This window comes from Pongo pygmaeus, chromosome 10 (assembly GCF_028885625.2).
Source record: "Pongo pygmaeus isolate AG05252 chromosome 10, NHGRI_mPonPyg2-v2.0_pri, whole genome shotgun sequence".
Taxonomy (NCBI): Eukaryota; Metazoa; Chordata; class Mammalia; order Primates; family Hominidae; genus Pongo; species Pongo pygmaeus.
The window spans coordinates 16,570,617-16,590,993 of NC_072383.2; the positions used below are offsets into that span (position 1 = coordinate 16,570,617).

The window sequence follows — 20,377 nt, forward strand, 5'->3', positions numbered from 1 at the left end:
TCCTTCTTTAACTTGTGCAACAACTCTGTGAACTTGACATTATCTGTTTCGAAGAGGAAGAATACATTTCCACATTTCCAGAAAAGTCCAAAGAACACGCCCAAGGTCTTCCAGTGAAAAGCAGATATGTAGGAATTCAAACTAAAGTCTTTTGATTCCAATTGGTCTCTGCATGATGCGATAGCTGAGAAAAAAGTAGATTTGAATAATTAAGATATAACAGCTAACTCTCAACTGAGGTAAGCTATTACTCTAACTCCTCTTCATTTTTTGCTAAACACTTAGCCTAGCTAATCTAATGCATTTTTCCCCTCCAGCTCCAACTCATGAACCTTTGGGGGTTATGAACATTTTATGGATAAACACAGATTCTTTTTTTTTTTTTAACGACGTAGGCTAAGATATGTTTCTTCACGTGTAGTAAGGATAAGTTTTGTGAAATGTTTATTTCAGTTTATATATACTCATGTATAATTGGTAGTAAGTCATGGCCTAAAAAGTTTGAGAACCACCTCTCTAATACTATCATTGTCTCCCTGTTGATTTTCTAATTTCATTTTACTTCTATTTTCCTGCCTTTTTTGATGTCGATAGACATGAAATGTGCTAGGGAGAGATATTTGTCTTTAATAAATGGTCACTGCAAAAACAGCCTTGGCTACTCTCTGTAAAAAAACTTTTTGAAAAGTATGTTGTCCTTCTTTCATGGAATTAAAGATTCTGTTCTGCCATTGTCTTAGTTCATTGGGGCTGCCATCATCATACCTTAAACTGGGTGGCTTATAAACAACAGAAATTTATTTCTCACCATTCTGGAGGCTGAGACGTCTAAGATCAAGGCGCTGGCAGATTTGGAGTCTAGTGAGGGCCCACTTTCTCATAGACAGCCATTTTCTCACTGTAACCTCATATAGGGAAGGAATGAGGGGTCTCAGGTCTCTTTTATAAGGTGCTAATCCTGTTCATGAGGGTGGAGCCCTCATCACTTAATCTCCTCCCAAAGGGCCCAATTCCCAAACTATCACCTTTGGGGTTAGAAGTTCAACATATGAATTTAAGGGGCACACATTCAGATTATAGCAGCCAATCATGAGGATCAGGGAACTAAGTCCTCAATGAAAATGATGCTATGGCCAACTGAGTCAAACTGCCATGTGTTTATGGACAAGCATCTCTCCTCCATATATTCTATTAATGTCTTCAGTTTTACTGAAGGGTTCCTGGGGCTTAACTGCTGCTATTCTTGGAAATGGCCACAGAAAATTAGGAAGGAAGTTACATGAGAAGAATGGATATCAAAGTGTATTGAATAGATGTACAGATAGAATGTCCTTCTATGAAGTATACTTTTCATAAAATATTTAACTTAAATATCTGAATCTTCCAGATCAAACCTACAATGTAGGGAAAATACAGATGATGGAGACACAAGCTAAACAACACCATAAAGAAGTAGACAGATCCAGAGTGTGACATACCCTAAAAAGACAAATTGGTTAGGATTTTCTGAAAAGGAAATGTTGTGGATAAAAAAGAAGTAGGGGTTAGGTCCTAAATTAAAAGAAGCTAAAGAGACAGTTAACAACCAAATGTAATGAATGAGACCTCTTGGAAAAAAAGTTTATAAAGGTTATTTTTGGTATCATTGAAGAAAATAAATTAAATATGGACTGGATATTAGGTATTATGGAGTTATTATCAATTTTTTAGGTGTGGTAATATGGTTATATAACAGTATGGCTTCATTTTTGGGATATGGATGAAGTATTTAAAAATGGGGTATCATATCCATAATCTGAAACTTACCCTCTAGTGATTCAGTTTATCTATCTATCTATCTATCTATCTATCTATCTATCTATCTCTATCAGCTATCTATTTATCTATCTATCATCGCTCTATTATCTATCATCTATAAAGAGAGATAGAGGTAGGTTAAGCAAGTGTAGGCAAATGTTGACAACTAGAAAACATAAGTTAATAATATCTGGGGTTTGTTTGGTACTATTCTTATAACTTTTCTGTAGGTTTAAAAGTTTTTAAAATAGAAAGCTGGGAGAACAAAGAATATGTATTATAAGATTCATTTATATAGAGTTCAAAAATAGTCAAAAATAATCTGTGGTGTTAGAAGTTAACTTTGAGGAGGACAGAAGGGATTGTGATTGGCAGGGAACACAGGTGAGGTCTGGGATTGTTCTGATTCTTAACTTGGGAAGTGATTACATGGGTGTGTTTCATTGAGATAGACCACTGAGTCTCATACTTATTATTTGTACATATTTTATACATATTTTGCACTTAAAAAGACAGGGTAGAGAATTAACAGTTTAGAATAGCTTATTTCTACTGGGATGAAATTTGGAAAGGGGAGGTAAAATGCTGGATTAATATAAAGCTGTGTCTGTGCTTGGGCAAGGCCTTCAGAAATCTCTTGAGTTTTGGGAAATAAGGGCTTCAGTTAAATTGTATAGCTTCTGCATATGTTAATTAAAATATTTTGCCCTTAAAATTGCTTACTTAGATGTAAAATAATTACAATCATTAAAAAATGATTATTGCTTCAAATGTTGAACTTGAAAGCCCTGCTAGCCTGTGTATGCTTATCATAGCACTTTAAGTTCACTGTTATACAGTAGTGTTACAGCTATTTCTGTAAGATTTTTACAATAAGATCCAAAATACTATATTTTTTATGATTAGAGAATGTGGGCTCTATCTGCTGAAGGTGATGGTAGTGCAATAGAATCTAGTTAATGGGCAAAATGGATTTCTTTTAAATGGCATCTCTCTAAGCTTTTCATTTTGGGTTAAGAAGAGAATGAATAATTCTCCTGCTTTCTACTACTCCCCTGCCACCATGAATGATTGTAGGTGTACTGAGTGATGGTTTGAAACCCATTCATTTACAGGGGAATTTTCTGCTCAAAGGCAGTTAAGTCCTACAATGGATGTATAAGTCAGCCTTAACTGATATAGCAATTTTATATGTATTATGACAATTTTTGGGGAATAAAATTCCTCACAGTTACCTCGTATTGTCTCCTTTCCTCCTGATACATTCATCCTTTCATTCATTCATTTATTTAATGGAGTCTTCCTTTTAAATGTAAGTTACATGAGGGCAGGGACTTCATCTATTTTATTCACTGCTGAATCCATAGTACCCAGTACCTGGCACGTAGGAGTTGCTCAGAAACTGTTTGTTAAAATAATGAATGGATAAATGTGCTTTGAGCATCTACTATGTGTCCAAAGTTATTCAGAGCTTAGAACAGAGAGGAGAATTAGAGATTGAGACTTGATATGAGTGGAATGGCAAACTCTTTTGTCTCTCTGGATTTTAAGGAATTTCAGCTAAAAGTCTTACATTCTCAACTCTTGTATTGGTTAAGTTAATGCTAGCTGCTGTAGCAGGAAATCCCTAAATCTTAAGGGCTTATCATGTCAGACACTTATTTTCACTAAAATAACATTCGATGCTTTTGGTTGGTACTAGTTTAAGTGGAGGGGGAAGGGCAAGCTCTGTGGGTTGCAGTTATTCTGAGACTCAACTATGGAGGCTCTGACACGCTCACTATAAGGCATCTGAGATCACTTTGATCAAGGACATCCAACTGGCAGAAGACAGAGGATAGAGAAGGCACACTTGCTTCTTAAACATCTTGGCTGAAAGTGATACGTGTCACTTCTGCTCACATTCTGATGGCGAGAACTAATCACATCCTTTCCTTAACTCCTACCCCATATGCAACAGGGGCTGAGCAGGTATGGCTTTATGGTTATGTGACCTGTGCAGGACAGGGCCCCACACTTAGAAGGGTTCCATGTTTGGTTTAATGCTCTGCTATTACCATCTTGAAATTCTTAATATATATATTTTTAAAGAGGGGTCTGCATTTTTATCATCTTTATTTGCACTAGTCCACACAAATCATATAGCAGGACCTGAGGCTTTAACAGGGCAGCCCCTTCTCAATATCATCTCTACCTTATGGAGGATGATCATGAATATTTGGTAGACAGCCAGCAATCTCTGCCACCCAAATTTAAAGTTTCCATGTTTGAAACATATAAGAGTCAATACCTTAATATAGTCATTATTTAATAATCCCCAGTAGTCAAGTGAGAAGAGTCAAAATGAAGTGCTGGTAAACTTAATGCTTTTCCGAATCACAGAATGCCACCAGCTCAGCTAGTAAAAAATTATAACAGGGGCATATCTTAATAGATGGGCATCTTCTGCACATGGCCCTCTGAAAAGGCAACATGGCACAGTTATATGTGACAACTGTAACCACATGCCAGTTTTTCTAGTACTTTGGCTTAAAGAAATATTGAATGAATATACGTTATATGTCTATGCTTGGGATACCACCATTAAGATAGACCAAAAAAAAAAAAAAACCCTGATTCATAGCACTTATATTTTATGCAATTCTTTTATATTTTAAAAAAAGCTTTATAGAAATGTAATTGACATACCTAAACTGCATACATTCAAAGTATATTATTTAACTTTCATTTAAATATAATTTAGCATATGTATAACCTGGTGACATCCTCTCCCTACCTTATTTAATCCCCAGACAACCATTGATCCACTTTTCATCACTATAGATTACATTGTATTTTCCGGAATTTAATATATGTGTACTGTTATTTGGGGTGGCTTCTTTTTCTCAACATAATAGTAATAGTAATTTTCACATTTTAGATTCAGAGGATACATGTGCAGGTTTGTTTCATGGATATATTGTGTAATGATGAGCTTTGGGCTTCTAGTTAACCCATCACCCAAGTAGTGAACATTGTACTCAACAGGTAATTTTTCAACCCCCACTCCCTTCCCAACATCCCCACTTTTGGAGTCCCCAATGTCTATTATCTCCATCACCATGTCCATGTGTACCCACTGTTTTAGCTCCTACTTGAGACCACGCAGTATTTGGTTTTCTGTTTCTCTGTTATTTCACTTAGGATGTTGGCCTCCAGCTCCATCCATGGTGCTGCAAAATACATAATTTCATTCTTTTTATGGCTGTGTAGTATTCCATGGTGTACGTATACCACATTTTCTTTATCCAATCAACCATTGAAGGAAATTTAGTTGATTCTCTAACTTTGCTACTGTGAATAGTACTGTGATAAACATATGAGGCCAGGTGTCTTTTTGATATACTAATTTCTTTTCTTTTGGGTAGATACTCAGTAGTGGGATTGCTGGATCAAATGGTGGTTCTATTTTTAGTTCTTTGAGGACTCTCCATACTGTTTTCCATAAATGTTGTACTAATTTACATTCCCACCAACAGTGTAAATGTGTTGGTGGTCCGCATTCTTGTCAACTTCTGTTATTTTTTGACTTTTTAATAATAGCCATTCTGACTGGTGTAAGATGGTATCTCATTTTGATTTTAATTTGCATTTCTCTGATGGTTAGTGATGTTGAACATTTTTTCATATGTTTGTTGGCCACATATGTGTCCTCTTTTGAGAAATGTCTGTTCAGTTACTTTACCTACTTTTTAATGGGGTTATTTGCTTTTTTTCTTGTTGATTTGTTTCGGTTCCTCATAGATTCTGGATATTAGACTTTTGTCAGATGCATAGTTTGTTAGATGCATATGTCATATGCATATTTTATCCCATTCTGTAGATTGTCTGTTTGCTCTGCTGATTGTTTCTTTTGCTGTGCTCTTCAGTTTAATTCTCATTTGTCTATTTTTGTTTTTGTTGCAATTACTTTTAAGGTCTTACTCACAAGTTCTTTGCCTAAGCCAATGTCTAGAAAAGTTTTTCCTAGGTTTTTTTTTTCTAGGATTTTCAGTTTCAGGTATTACGTTTAAGTCTTTAATCCACCTTGAGTTAATTTTTGTATATGGATTTTGTGTACAGTTAATTTTTATATACAATAAGAGAGTTAATTTTTGTATATGGTAAACCTTTTGCTTAAGGCTAGCCAGTTTTCCCATCACATTTATTGCATGGAGTGTCCTTTCCCCATTGTTTATTTTTGTTGACTCTGTCGAAGATCAGTTGGTCGTACGTATGTGGCTTTATTTCTGGGTTCTCTGTTCTGTTCCATTGATCTATGTGTCTATTTTTGTACCAGGACTATGCTGTTTTGATTACTATAGCCTTGTAGTGTATTTTGAAGTCAGGTAATGTGATGCCTCTGGTTTTTTATTTTCCTTAGAATTGCTTTGGCTATTTCAGCTCTTTTTTGGTTTCGTATAAATTTGAGAATTGTTTCTCTAATTCTGTGAAAATTACCATTATCAAATGGTAATTTGATAGGAATTGTATTGAATCTCTAGATTGCTTTGGGTAGTATGATGATTTTTAACAATATTGATTCTTCCAATCCATGAGCATGGGATATTTTTCCATTTGTTTGTGTCATCTACCATTTCTTTCATCTGTGTTTTGTAGTTCTTCTTATAGAGCTCTTTCACCTCCTTAGTTAAATGTATTCCTAGGTTAAATGTATTATTAGGTATTTTATTATTTTTGCAGCTATTGTAAATGGATTTGAGTTCTTGATTTGGTTCTTAGCTTGAGTGTTGTTGTGTAGAAATACAACTGATTTGTGTATGTTAATTTTATATCCCAATAATTTACTAAGGTGATTTATCAGGTCTAAAAGTCTTTTGGAGGACTCTTTAAATTTTTCTAGGTATAAGATCATGTTATTAGTGAACAGAGATAATTTGACCTCTTCTTTTCCAATTTGAAGGCTTTTTATTTATTTCTCTTGCCTGGTTGCTCTGGCTAGGACTTGCATTATTATGAACATAATTATCTTGATATTCATTCATGTTGGTACATATATCAGTAGTTCATTTTTTGTATTATTGAATAAAACTCCTTTGTATGGATACTTCACATTGTTTGCCCATTCATTTGTTTGCTGATGGACATTTAGATTGTTTCCAGTTATTGACTATTACAAATAAAGCTGTGAACATTTGTGAAGAGTTGTTGTGTGGACCTAGGCTTTCATTTCTTTTATATAAATACCTAAGAGGAGAATAGCTAGCAGGTGTATGTTTAACTTTTTAAGAAATTGTTAAACTTTTTCAAAGTGGTTGTAACATTTTACATTTTTCTGGCAGTGTACGAGAGTTCCAGTTGCTCAACATCATCAGTATTTTTAATTTTGGACATTTTAATAGGTATATACTAGTATTTAATTGTGGTTTTAATTTGCATTTCCTTAACTACTAATGTTTAAACTCTAATATATTCTTATTATTTTTGCTTTAAGTGCTATTTTTTGGGGGGGAGATTTTAATAATAATAAAAAGATTTTATATTTATCTACATAGTTTCTAATGCAGTATTTCAGCTTTGTGCACCTAAATGAGTCTTTATTTTGCCTTCATTTTTGAAAGATATTTTTGCTGGGTGTAAAATTCTAGATTGACAATTTTATTCTTGTTATTAAAAGATACTGGGTTGGGTGCGGTGGCTCACACTCAGCACTTTGGGAAGCCTAGACAGGGAGATCACTGGAGGTCAGGAGTTCGAGATCAACCTGGCCAAAATGGCAAAACCCTGTCTCTACTAAAAATACAAAAATTAGCCGGGCATGGTGGCACACACCTGCAGTCCCACCTACTTGGGAGGCTGAGGTAGGAGAATCGCTTCAACCTAGGAGCTGGAGGTTGCAGTGAGCTGATATTGCACCACTGCACTCCAGCCTAGGTGAAAGAGTGTGACTCTGTCTTAAAAGAAAAAAAAAAGATACTGTTCCACTATCTTCCTGCTTGTCTTGTTTCTAATAAAAGGTCTGCTGTCATGTTTATCTTTGTTCTTCTGTATATAATATGCTTCCCCCCGCCCGATACCTTACAACTTTTTCTTTCTTTCTTTTTTTTTTTTTTGTAAGACAGGATTTGGCTTTGTTGCTCAGGCTGGAGTGCAATGGTGCCATCATAGCTCGTGCAACCTCAAACTCCTGGACCCAAGTGATCCTCCCACCTCAACCTCCCAAGTAGCTGGGACTACACATACTACCATGCCTGGCTGATTAACAAAAAAATTTGTAGAGATAGGCTTATGCCATGTTGCCCAGGCTGGTCTTGAACTCCTGCCCTCAAGAGAGCCTCTTGCTGTGGTCTCCTAAATCACTAGGATTACAGGTGTGAGCTACTGTGCCTGGCCAGTTTTAAAATTTTATCCCTCGTTTTGACCAAATTAATTTTGATGTTCCTTGATGTATTTTTTTTATTTCTATTGTGCTTGGGGTTCATTGAGATTCTAGGATTTGTGGGTTTATAGTTTTTATCAAATTTGGAAAAAAATTGACCATGATACCTTTAAATGTTTTATCTGCCCCTTCTCTTTTGTAGACACCAATTACACATATATTAAGCCACTTGAAGCTGTCCCACAACTCACAGAAGTGCTGTTCATTTTTTTAGCCTTTTTTTGGTGTGTGTTTCTTTTTTCATAATTTCTAATAGTATTAGTCCATTTTCACACTGCTGATAAAGACATACCTGAGACTGGGGCAATTTACAAAAGAAAGAGGTTTAATTGGACTTACAGTTCCACATGGCTGGGGAGGTCTCACAATCATGGCGGAAGGCAAGGAGGAGCAAGACACATCTTACGTGGATGGTGGCAGGCAAAGAGAGAGCTTGTGCAGAGAAACTCCCGTTTATTAAACCATCAGATCTTATGAGACCCATTCACTATCATGAGAACAGCATGGGAAAGACCTGCTCTATGATTCAGTCATCTCCCACCAGGTCCCTTCCATAACACATGGGAATTACGGGAGCTACAATATGAGATTTGGGTGGAAACACAGAGCCAAACCATATCACTAATTCTTTATCTGAAAATTCACTGATATTTTCATGTCCATCATCTCATATGTTGTTATTGCCATGCGTTGTATTTTTCATCTCAGTCATTGTAGTTTTAGTATCTAGAAATTTGATTTACATGTTTTATATATTTGCATGTCTTTGCTCAAGCTTTCCTCTAACTTAGTGAACACACAGACTACTACAGTTAAAATAATTGTTTCAATGACCTTGTCTAGTAATTCTATTACCTGTGGTATTTCTGGGCAGAGATCTATGATGGGGTATAATTCTTTTACACTCCAGGGAGACCCACTGAAGACTTTCAGACCTCTCTTTGTCTGAAGCTCTCTCTTCTCTGGTACCCTGCACTATGAATTCTGGTTGCCTCGGCCTACTGAGACTTTTAGCTCTGTTTCCTCAATTCAGGAACCCTTCTGGGCTTTTCCTGGGTTTTTCTTTCTTGTCCTACAGCCTAGTACTCTCCAGTAAGTAGGCTGGTGCATTCATAAGACTTGTATTATTTCTTTCCCGTCTCTCAGTGATCATTGCCCTTAATTTTCTGGTATTCAATGTCTTGAAAACAACTTTCTCGTGTATTTTGTGTATTTTTTTCAGCCAAGGGTTAAGTCTGGTCCCTGGTATTCATCTTAGCTGGAAGTAGATGTCTCTATGTCATTCTTTTTTTTTTTGAAATAGGGTCTGTATCTGTCGCCCAGGCTGGAGTGCATTGGTGTAATCTTGGCTCACTGCAACCTCTGCCTCCTGGGTTCAAGTGATTCTCCTGCCTCAGCCTTCTGAGTAGCTGGCATTGCAGGCATGTGCCACCACACCTGGCTAATTTTTGTATTTTTAGTAGAGATGGGGTTTCACCATGTTGGCCAGGCTGGTCTTGAACTCCTGACCTCGAGTGATCCGCCCGCCTTGGCCTCCCAAAGTGCTGGGATTACAGGCGTGAGCCACCGCACCCAGCCTTTTGTCATTCTTGACTAGAATCTCACCACTGCCACCACAAAAAGAAAGAAAGAAAAAAAGACCTGGCAGAGAATTCTAGGAAGTCAAAAGGGGAATAATGAGGAATACAAATTCCTTGCACATAGTTTATAATAAATGTTACACAGATTAATAAATACAGTACTGTGTTTGGAGGAGATACTTCTGAGGAGAAATACAAATGAGGATGACAAGCAGGACTGCATATTTGCCTTCTTCATACACATATTGTTGGTGGGGATAAGAGAAACAGAATCTTCAGTGAGGTCATTTGCCAAATACTGCTGCTTTTGAAAGCAACAGTGGCAAGTGCGGATTTCAGTGAAATGAAGGATTACTATTTGGCAAGATGGGAACACTTCAATTTTTCATTCTAATGTCTTCACAGGAATAAAAGAAAATACATTTCAGCAGATACCAAAAAAAGGTGAAGTGAAATTTATAGTGTCTACTATATAAAATATCCTTGGATTGAGATATACAGTTTGTGAAATAATGTCATAGCACTTCAAACACCAGTTTCTTGTTGTCCTGATCCTACCCTGAAATTTCCTCTTTTCACCTATGAAACAACATTGAATGTAATGATGTTTGGGGAGAACCCAGTGTGTCAACGCAGAACATTATATTAGCTGTGTGTAATGAGGAATCTTGTGGCCTGAAATAGGAGACTGCTGTGCCTATCAGCATTACTGTGAGCACAGTATTCTCCACATAAAGCTGGGGGCCACTGTGAGTTTGAAAAGAAAAAACATGGGCTAAGCCGACTGAGTATTATATAATTCTTGAAACACGAACTGTCCTGCACTTTCCTTTAAATCCACTTAAGTACCTGCAAAGCTTTGAAGAGGGATTTTAATGACTTAGTGCAAGAACTGTGTGTAGAATTAGCATGTTTGAAGATTTTTTTCCCTCCTGCTTTAAACTATTGAATAAAGGACACAATAGTTTCTAGAATGAGATATTGAGATATGTGGCTTATTGACATAGCAAAACTATGTACTGCGAGGACTGTTTTAGACCATGGGAATGTAACTTTGTTTTTATCCCTTACAGGGGCTTCCTCTCCACTGACTTCCACAACATGGCCCGTGTCACTGAGCTGGCAATCAAGAGGGTGAGCTAAGACCATGGTTTCTATATAGTGGATGAGAGACACTGGAATCTACTCTCATATGTCTTTTCAAATTAAAAGAATTTTAATTACTACTATATCATGTAAGAATTCTGTCTCTGCTACACACAGACAACATGAGATGGCTGCAAACATCCTCTGGTGCATCCCAAATTGTCCTCCCCTTGCCATTCATCTGCTTTTGTTAAATTTTGCTATCCCGTTGTCTTCTCAACATGCAAATATTCCAGAGAGAGTTATCACGCATCTCACAAGGACAGTTTGTATCAAGTCACTTTTTCTATTTCACAAGAGAGATTGGTCAACATGAAAGGCTTGAGTGCCTTGGGAGAGGGAGAAATAATAGAAGGGATGAGGAAAAGGAAGGCAAACACCAAAGATATCGCCTACTTAAGAATTTTGCCAAGGAGCAAAATACCATCATTCATTCATTCAATTCAACAAACATTTATTTAATATAAACAAGCACGTTATTAATTTATATCTCTCCTTGTAACAAAAATAATTATTGTCCTGTCTACTGTGGACGCAGACCTAGTTCCCAGTGTGGACATGACATAGAGAGCAGAGAACAATAGGTTACAGAAAAATATGGAAGGCTGATCATTGTTTAAAATATAATGTGCTGTATAATGGATGTATCACAGTTCGTTCACATTTAGAGGACAGGAGAACTCTAGGAGAACAGGAGTAGAACTTGATAAATAACCAGAGGTGCAGACAGCTAGGTACTATCATAGAGCCATCATAAGTGAAATATAAAATGCAGGCAAAGGAAAAATTTGGGTGAAAAATAATGAGTTCAATTTTAGAAATATTGAGTTTGAAGACAATGTCCAGCTAAGGAGACAAATTTCTAGACTGAAAGTTGAGATTTTGGAAGTATCTGTTTCTAGGTGGTAGTTTAATATTTTGGTTGATGGGATTGCCCAGGAAGATCAAATACACTGTAAAGAAGGTCAAGGACAGTATAACAACTTTAATGGGCGGCACAATGAATATGGAAAAGACTGACTGGGGTGGTGGAGGCACAGAAAGGCAAAATAGAAAACAAAGGTCAGTAGTGTGACAGAAAACAAGAGGGGAGAAAATTTCATGGAGGTGGAAAGGGATTGTCAATGGTGCTGAATGCTTTTTGGTTAGTGAGTTCCAAATGCTTTAGGGTTAGTGAGTCCAATCTAAAAACTGGACACTTGGAGGGCAATTCAAAGAGATTTAGTGATGTCACGTGTTGTGGAAGGTACCCAGGGGGACGAAACTCTTTCCCCAGTCTTTTCCATGCTGTTCTCACAATAGTGAATAAGTCTCACGAGATCTGAAGAGTTTATCAGGGGTTTCCACTTTGCTGCTTCTTCATTTTTCTCTTGCCACTGCCATGTAACCTCAGTGGGCTGAAGAGAGAACATTGGGAGAAGAAGGATAGATATTAAGTGGACTCTTTCAAGGCAGGTTAGCTGTGAATACATTAAACTCCTCCAAAATGTGGTCTCTGGCCAAGAAATTGCATTTTGTTCGTAAGTAAATTATCACAGATATGTAAAAAGAAGTACATCTACAGATACTAATCATAGAATTGTTTATAAGAAAAAAACTGGAAACAACTTTGATGTGCAACTGTAAGGCATTGGTTAAGCAATTTAGGATTCAGTCTTAAAAAAATACACAACCCTTAAAATTATGTTGAAGAAAATATACAGACATAAAAAATGTTTGTGAAATATGTTTTCTAAGACTTCTGCATTGAGACTGTAGTCATTTTGTAATTTGAGGAAAGTCATTAAAAATGCACCTACACTCAAACTAAGGTTGGCTCTGAATAGAGAGAAGAGATAAGGTAGTGGAGGGGAATCAGTCAAAGAGTGGTTTTTATCTTCATCTTCCTTCCCCTCCTTCATCGTCTTTCTTACTTTTTAATTACTTAGAGACACTTGAACATGCTTATTTGCTCCAAGGAAGTAGCCATCAGAAAAAGGCTTAAAAAATATATTGGGTTTGCAATAGGGAAGAATAAGTGAAGAATTAAGTTTCATCTGTATTTGAGAAAAAATCAAAATCAGAGGAGAGTTGACGTGCGTAATGCTAAGCAAGAATGAAGACAGGATGGGGAAGAAGAAATGTAGTTGGAGATATAAATGGGTGTGTAGGTGAGGGACAGGAGACGAAAAATCTGAGGAATGTTCATTCAGTACATTTTACTTTTTATGTGAAAGAAAAAGCTAGGTCACCCATCCACAGACTATAAGTGGGGTAGGGGTGAGAATGAAGACTTCAGAAGTGTTGAAGTTTAGGAATATGATTATTTGTAGGTAATGGACAAGGACACATTAGTCTTATGGACGTTAACTTATAATGCTTGCCTTGTTTTCTTTGACATGGATACCATGGTAAGTCACAAAATGGGGAGCAAAATGTTAGCATGTTAATGACAGGAATTCGTCTGCATAACTGTGTGAGTGAATAAGGTCCTGCCTCTTCATCTTATCACAATCACTAACATGTATTTATGGAATTCGCATGATCAGGGCACCGAGGAAATTACAACAATGATGAGCTATAGTGCCCTTCCTTACGGAACTTACATCTGGTTGGGGAAAAGAGTCACAGTCACTTGAAAAGTTAACTACATTTCAAGGTAATTTTGCCATAAGTGATGAAAGTGGCATAAAAAATCAGAGAGATGATTGATCACTTACAACTGGAGCGGTGAAGGGAGATTTCATATAATTTTTACATTGCCTTTGTGTAGTTATTTATTTCCCTTTTCTAATAGAGTGGGCACTGCCATATTCATCTTCAACCCGTATCGCATTTCCTGGTACATGACAAGCACTTAATAACCATCACTGAATGAATGGACTAATGAATAAGCGAATAAACAAATCAAGTTAGACTTGAACAGGTGAAAAGGATAGAAATTCATTACAGTAGGGTTATGGTCACATAAAAATATGGAATAAAGGAGAAGATAAAATAAAATTGCATTCACTGAGTATTTACATGCCAGATATTATACTATACATGATTTTACCTATATTATTAACTCGCTTAATTGTTACAGCAACCCTGCAAAATAGGTATAAATATCCACCACCATACAGGAATTAAAAGGGGAATTCCAGAGAGATTAGCTAACTTGCTCACACAGTGAATAAATGTCAGCGGTGGGACTGGAGCCTCTGGGCACAAGGCTTGCCCTAGGGCAGTGTAGAGGTGGGTTTCCACATCCTCCCTTCCAAGGATATGGCTGTCTTGACTGCAGTACATTATGTTTCTCTACCTTTAATGTCCTGTAACTACTAGTTACATCTCAGGACACAGTTGAGTTGATGGCCTGAGTCCCCACTGCCCAAGACATCAAGTTGAGACTTTGGTATGGCCCCTGCTTGTCTCTCCAGACATATTCTCAGCTATCTTCATTAATCAATATCCATGCTACAGCTTTCCTGAACTCTGCTGGCTCACTTGCCCTGCTCCTCTTTCCCTCATGCAATTCTCTGTTCCCAAAGGCTCTTCCTCATCTTGGCATTTATTCAGCTTTCAAAATATCACTCCATGGGTACTTCCTCTTTTCCTAACTTGTAGATGATATGGGTTGCATAAATTGATGTTTTATCTTCCTAAGGCTCCATCATATTCTCTTTTATCCCAAATAGTGATGCTGATGGATTCGTCTTTCTCCTCCCCTGAAGAGGCCTTGGCCAAAGTACAGTTTAATATTTCTTTATTTTTTATTAAAAAAAATATTTGTTGATTGATATGGTTTGGCTGTGTCCCCATCCAAATCTCAACTTGAATTAATTGTATCTCCCAGAATTTCCACGTGTTGTAGGAGGGACCTAAGGGGAGGCAATTCTTTCCCCTGTCTTTCTCATGCTATTCTCGTGACAGTGAATAAGTCTCGCGAGATCTGATGAGTTTATCAGGGGTTTCCGCTTTTGTTTCTTCCTCATTTTTCTCTTGACACTGCCGTATAAGAAGTCGCTTTTGCCTCCCGCCATGATTCTGAGACCTCCCAGCCATGTGGAACTGTAAGTCCATTTAAACCTCTTTTTCTTCCCAGTCTCGGGTATGTCTTTAATCAGCAGTGTGTAAACGGACTAATACATTGATTAATTTTTTTAAAAAAATGTAAAGACGAGGTCTCACTATGTTGCCCAGGCTGGTCTCAATTTCCTGGTCAAATCACAGACAGTGCTGGGATTACAGGCGTGAGCTACCGCGGCTGGCCCAGTTTGATACCTCTACAGCTACAAGTGGCCTCTCTATTTCAATATTGTGAAACACCAGGGAAATTTGGACATTTATCCCCAAGGCTATGATTCTGAAATTTTGTTCCCTTGGTAACTATGGAACCTCTTCCCCTCATCCCATGAGATAAAGAGAAAGGAGAATTGAAATTATGCGTATATATATGTACTTTATTCAGAGCCCGTAAAATTTTTCAGTGTTGTAAAGTTCTGGAATTCCTGAGCTCTTCTCCCTACATCCTATCCTGCGTCTGCTTACATTTTTATCCATTTTTGGAGTGTCTGCTAAGCTACTTGAGAGGAACAGAAAGGAAGCTTCTGCAGGTTCTGCCCAGGGGTGGTGGCCAGACTGCAGCTGTGCCGGCCCCCTGGAGCCTCAGAGGCTAGGAGAGAAATGCTGGTGCCCTGAGAGAGGCTTTTTCTCAGGAACAGCATGAAACGACACCCTTGTCTAGCTCCAGGGATTAATTAGCACAGCTTTGAAATAAATCCTTTAGAAGAATTTTACTTCTCTGCAACAGAAAGCTATTTTTGAATTCGGATCAATTTACTATTATTAAATGAGACTAAGGATGGTCTCCTTCCATAGTCCTCTTATTCTGAATATAGCTAATGACTTCAAAGCCGTGTATTAATACCGTCGTTACTTTCATAGTGGTCAGGCCTTGCTTCTAGGTCCTGGGTGAAGAAGGGAGTGCTATGGTTTGAATATTTGTCCCCTCCAAATCTCATGTTGAAATTTGATCTCCAGTGTTGGAGATGGGGTCTAGTGGGAGGTGTTTGGCTCAGGGGGCAGATCGCTCACAAATGGCTTGGTGCCACTCGTGTGGTAGTAAGTGAGCTCTTGCTGTTTGTTCCCCGGACAGCGGGTTGTTAAAAAGAATCTGGCACCTCCCCTGCCCTTGCTTTCCTCTCTTGTCATGTGATCTCTCACACACTGGCTCCCCTTTACGTTCTGCTATGAGTGGAAACAGCCTGAAGCCCTTATTAGAAGCAGATGCTGGTGCTATGGTTTAGCTTGCAGAATTGTAAGCCAAGTAAACCTCTTTTCTTTATAAATTACCCAGCCTTGGGTATTCCTTTATAGCAATACAGACTAAGACAGGTGGCAACTATGGTCTTTGCTACAGACTGGGCCTGGAGTTAAGTATTTGTGGTGCTGACGGGGGAAACTGAAGCTGCTACATAGTTTAACCTGCCTCAAGTTCAAGGATGTTTGGGGGCAGCACTGTTTGCACTCACCTAGTAGAAGGCCAGGAGGGAAAGGAGAATTCTTTCAAGAGCTCATAGGAGACTCTTTGCGGATCCCCTACTCTATAGTTAGATGGCAGCTGGAAGAGAGAAGAAATTACCTGTGGACTATGGTAATTTCCCATAGTCCACCAAGAAGGGATTCCCAGCTCGTGCACTGCATCTCCAGATCTTCCAACTCTCCCTCATGAGTGCTCAGAAACTCCCTAGGGAGCCCTTAACCTGCAGCTTTCCTGTCATCTTGCTCTAGCAAAGTGGTATCACAGAACATTTGTCTCTGACTTCTTGTACTTCATTAATTTTTACAAAATCTGATAAAATTTCTACTGCTTATCAAAGAGAACAAATGTTGTCTTCCAACAGGCACAAAGGCCAAATCAGGATGTGAAATTAAAACACTTGTCAAAATTACATCTTTATGTGTTCATTTATACAGTTGTCAGGAATCTACACCTATTCCTAAAATCTCTGTGTACTGATAACAATTAGTAGCCATAAATAACCTAAATAGATAGCCAACCTTTTTGCTAAAGGTTCAAATTTTGTTTTGTTTTGTTTCTTTTTTGAGTTTGGAAAATGAAAATTGAGGGACACTGGAAGCCCCTTTTCTATATAGAATATATTCCCTAAATTACAGAAGTACAGTGAGTAAAGATAACTTGGACCATCCAGGTTTCCAGGAAGGATTAAAGAGAAAACAGTGAAAACTCAACATCAATTTTGGCTACATATTTGTTTATATTTAAGATTATTTATTTAGGATACATTCTTACATAAGAACTTGTATACAAATAGATTAAAAAATTGATAAATATTGCCAGATTGCTTTTACAAAAGATAGAAACAATTTATACAAGAAAATCTTATTTTACTTAATACTGGATTTTATTATTAAACAATTATTTAAAGCCAGTGAAATTTATATTTGGAACTTTGAATTCCAAAAGTTCTATTGAACTCTTGTAGAAATGCAAAACAACAGCTTTAACATTTGCTAGGGCAAAGTTTTAATATTATGCATAAATCACAGCACAGTTCTATGTACTCAAGTTCAATTTATTTTAACACACTTATTGAGTCTCTTCCATGTTCAAGGGACTGCACTATGCCTGGAGGCAAAAAGATGGATAAAATGTTGTCCCCTACTCGGAAGCAGTTCCTAATAGTGTGGTGGACACCAGCATGTAAATCAATGATGAGAAAAAAGCTAAAGAATGATAAAAATAACAATAATAATCAACATTATAAAGTGAGAAGTATGTTCCACAGTCCAAGCATTATGTCTTAACATGCAGAAATGTGAAACACCCCTAGAGAATTAAATCCCAACACATGTTCTATGTATTTATGCAAAAAAGTGAATGATGTGGAACGATTGCAAACACAGGTAGTATGATTTCTTTTTTCAACTGTCTCAAGAGTATGAAACCCGATTGTTATAAAGACATCAGGAAGTCTATCTTGAATTGCTATCTAAAGCCCCTGCCTCATTCTTCTGACGCAATCTCAAGTAGATATCAAGTTAAAGAAACCATTTAGCACAGAGAAGAAATGTCACAGAAAAATTGAAATGTTACTGATTTTTTAAGAATGGCATAAATATCATCTGTAACATTTATCCCCAGAATGGAAGTGAATGAAGGATTACTCAGAACATATGAGAATGTCATCATTATGCAGCATTGAACAACATTGAGTGAATAAGCAGGAAACAGTAAACTTTAGTCAAAAGGGGACTGTGTTCACCACTGGGTTCCTAAGGCTTTGCATTCAGTAAGTGTTGATTGAATCAGTAACAATGTTGTGATAATAGTAATGTGTTGCAACTTTTCACATAAATTGAATTTTGATATGCATAGAAAATCTTTTAAAGGCCAAACTTCTTGACTTCTTTGAAAGTTTGAAGCGAAACTCTTCTTCAGAACATAGGCTCAAAAGGTACTGAAGGAGCAAGGTGAAATGCAAGCTTCTAGAGACAAAGTATGCTTGACACATAGATTGACTGAAGAGAGCAAAATGGTTGAATTGCTCTTGGTGGTGGGTCACTGTCTAGATCTTCCTTCAGGATGCAGGCACTCATTCCAAACACCTGGGAAATTGGTGGTTGACAGCATGGACCTGAATGACTGTCTGGGAATTACCCTCAAAGGAAGAGATCTACTTGGCCCAAAGTAGCTCACACTCCTTTCCCTAGAGCAGCCCTCGTCTATGACTGGTTGTTGGGGCCCAGAACAAATTGTGTGTAATAAAGTCCCATGCTCCTTGCCTCAAGGTGGGACAACTCTGAATACTTATTCTAGCTTCAGGACTTTCATGGGACTGTCTGAGGTCTGCCTGCATCGCAATTGCATTCTTTCACTGGTGTAATCCGTCTTCCTTCACTTCCTCACAGATGTTGGTCCCTTGAGCACTCCCCAATAAGCTTCATGCATGCAGCTCTCTGTCCCAGAGTTGGCGTGCTGGGGAGCCTGACCAGCGATGTTGTATGTCGCTTATTATTTCTAAATAAAGAAGAGGGAGCTCTTCTAAAAGCTAAAACATCCCAGGGAGAACTGGGTTTGGGCCTTGGTTCAAGCTCAGTGCTAGGCACCCATGTATTCCAAAAAACGTTAAGTGGTAATCAGAGAATCAGAGAGATTTTCTTAGAATGTCTTAATTTTGAAGCTCTGTTTTCTACCATTTAGCTACTTCTTATTATGTTAGAATATTACAAAATATTTTCAGTTTGATTTTAAGTATAGCTAATATTTATTTAGCATGTATTTGTTTATTATTTCTGTTGTAAAATGAAACACAGTTACAGAAAAATCACACAGAACTGTGTAGATTAATGAGCGAGGCATTTGTTGAAATAATTACCCATCTTTAGAAATAGAACTTTTCTGGCTACCCAAGGAGCCCATTCCAGTTTCAACACTTCTCTTTCACTTCAAAGTAACCACTATCCTAATTCTATAATAAGCATTTTTTGGCAGTTCTTTATAGTTTCATCAAAATTGTGTATCCCTAGCCACTATAATTTTGTGTTGCCTATTTTTCAAATTTTTAGACTTCTAAATATTTTTAAATCTGCAGGTCCTCCCCCTATCCCTTTCTTTTCCTCACAAATTATTTATTGAAGAACCTGAAGGATATTCACTGAAGAACCTGAGGGATTTGATCTGCAAAATTTCTTATCGCCTGTATTTTTCCTTTTAACACTTTCCTTTGTCCTCTGTATTTCTACAAATTGGCAGCTGGATCCAGAGTCGTGTTGATCCCTTCTGAAAGATGAAATTTCAATCCCCATTCGATCCATTCAAATATCTTCACTGAAGCTTAAATTGTCCTGCATTTGGCTAGTGGGAGCTTCTTCAGGTTGGCTTTCGAGTTCTTTTATTTATTTATTTGTTTGTTTGTTTATTTATTTATCTTTGAGATGGAGTCTTGCTCTGTTGCCCAGGCTGGAGTGCAGTGGTGTAATCTCAGCTCACTGCAACCTCCGCCTCCCGGGTTCAAGTGATTCTCCTGCCTCAGTCTCCCGAGAAGCTGGGATTATAGGCGCCTGCCACCATGCCCAGCTAATTTTGTATATTTAGTAGAGACGGCATTTCGCCATGTTGGCCAGGCTGGTCTTGAACTCCTGACCTCAACTGATCCACCCCCTTTGGCTTCCCAAAGTGCTGAGATTACACACGTTAGCCACCATGCCATCAAGTTCTTTTAACATGACTGATAATTTTGTTTTGCTATTTGGCATGACAGGGTTTTCCAGGTGCATCTCGTACATTTCTTACCGTAGACATGGAAATAGCCACTTCTTCAAGAACACTTGGGTGTTGTTTTGGGGGGAAATGTTACTTTAAAGCCACAACCTGTTTGCTAGAGATGGTTGTTGTTTTTAAGCATCTTCAGTGGACAAAGTTATTTCATGAGTTGACACTGATAGTTTT

General features: G+C 37.6%; 1 protein-coding gene across 2 annotated transcripts in view; it reads left to right on the top strand.

Moving 5' to 3' along the window:
- The window catches only part of DERA (deoxyribose-phosphate aldolase), a 294,170-nt gene that overhangs the window by 183,309 nt on the left and 90,484 nt on the right, over positions 1 to 20,377 (top strand). Inside the window, exon 8 of one of the 2 annotated variants that reach the window (XR_010127771.1) lies at positions 10,869 to 10,929. Coding sequence is in view for 1 of the 2 variants with exons in the window: in XM_063672467.1 (XP_063528537.1) it covers positions 10,869 to 10,886 (18 nt within the window). In the remaining variant the exon portion in view is untranslated. Of the gene's footprint in view, positions 1 to 10,868; positions 11,025 to 20,377 lie in introns of those variants that run through there. The other variant, XM_063672467.1, reaches the window with a different exon arrangement.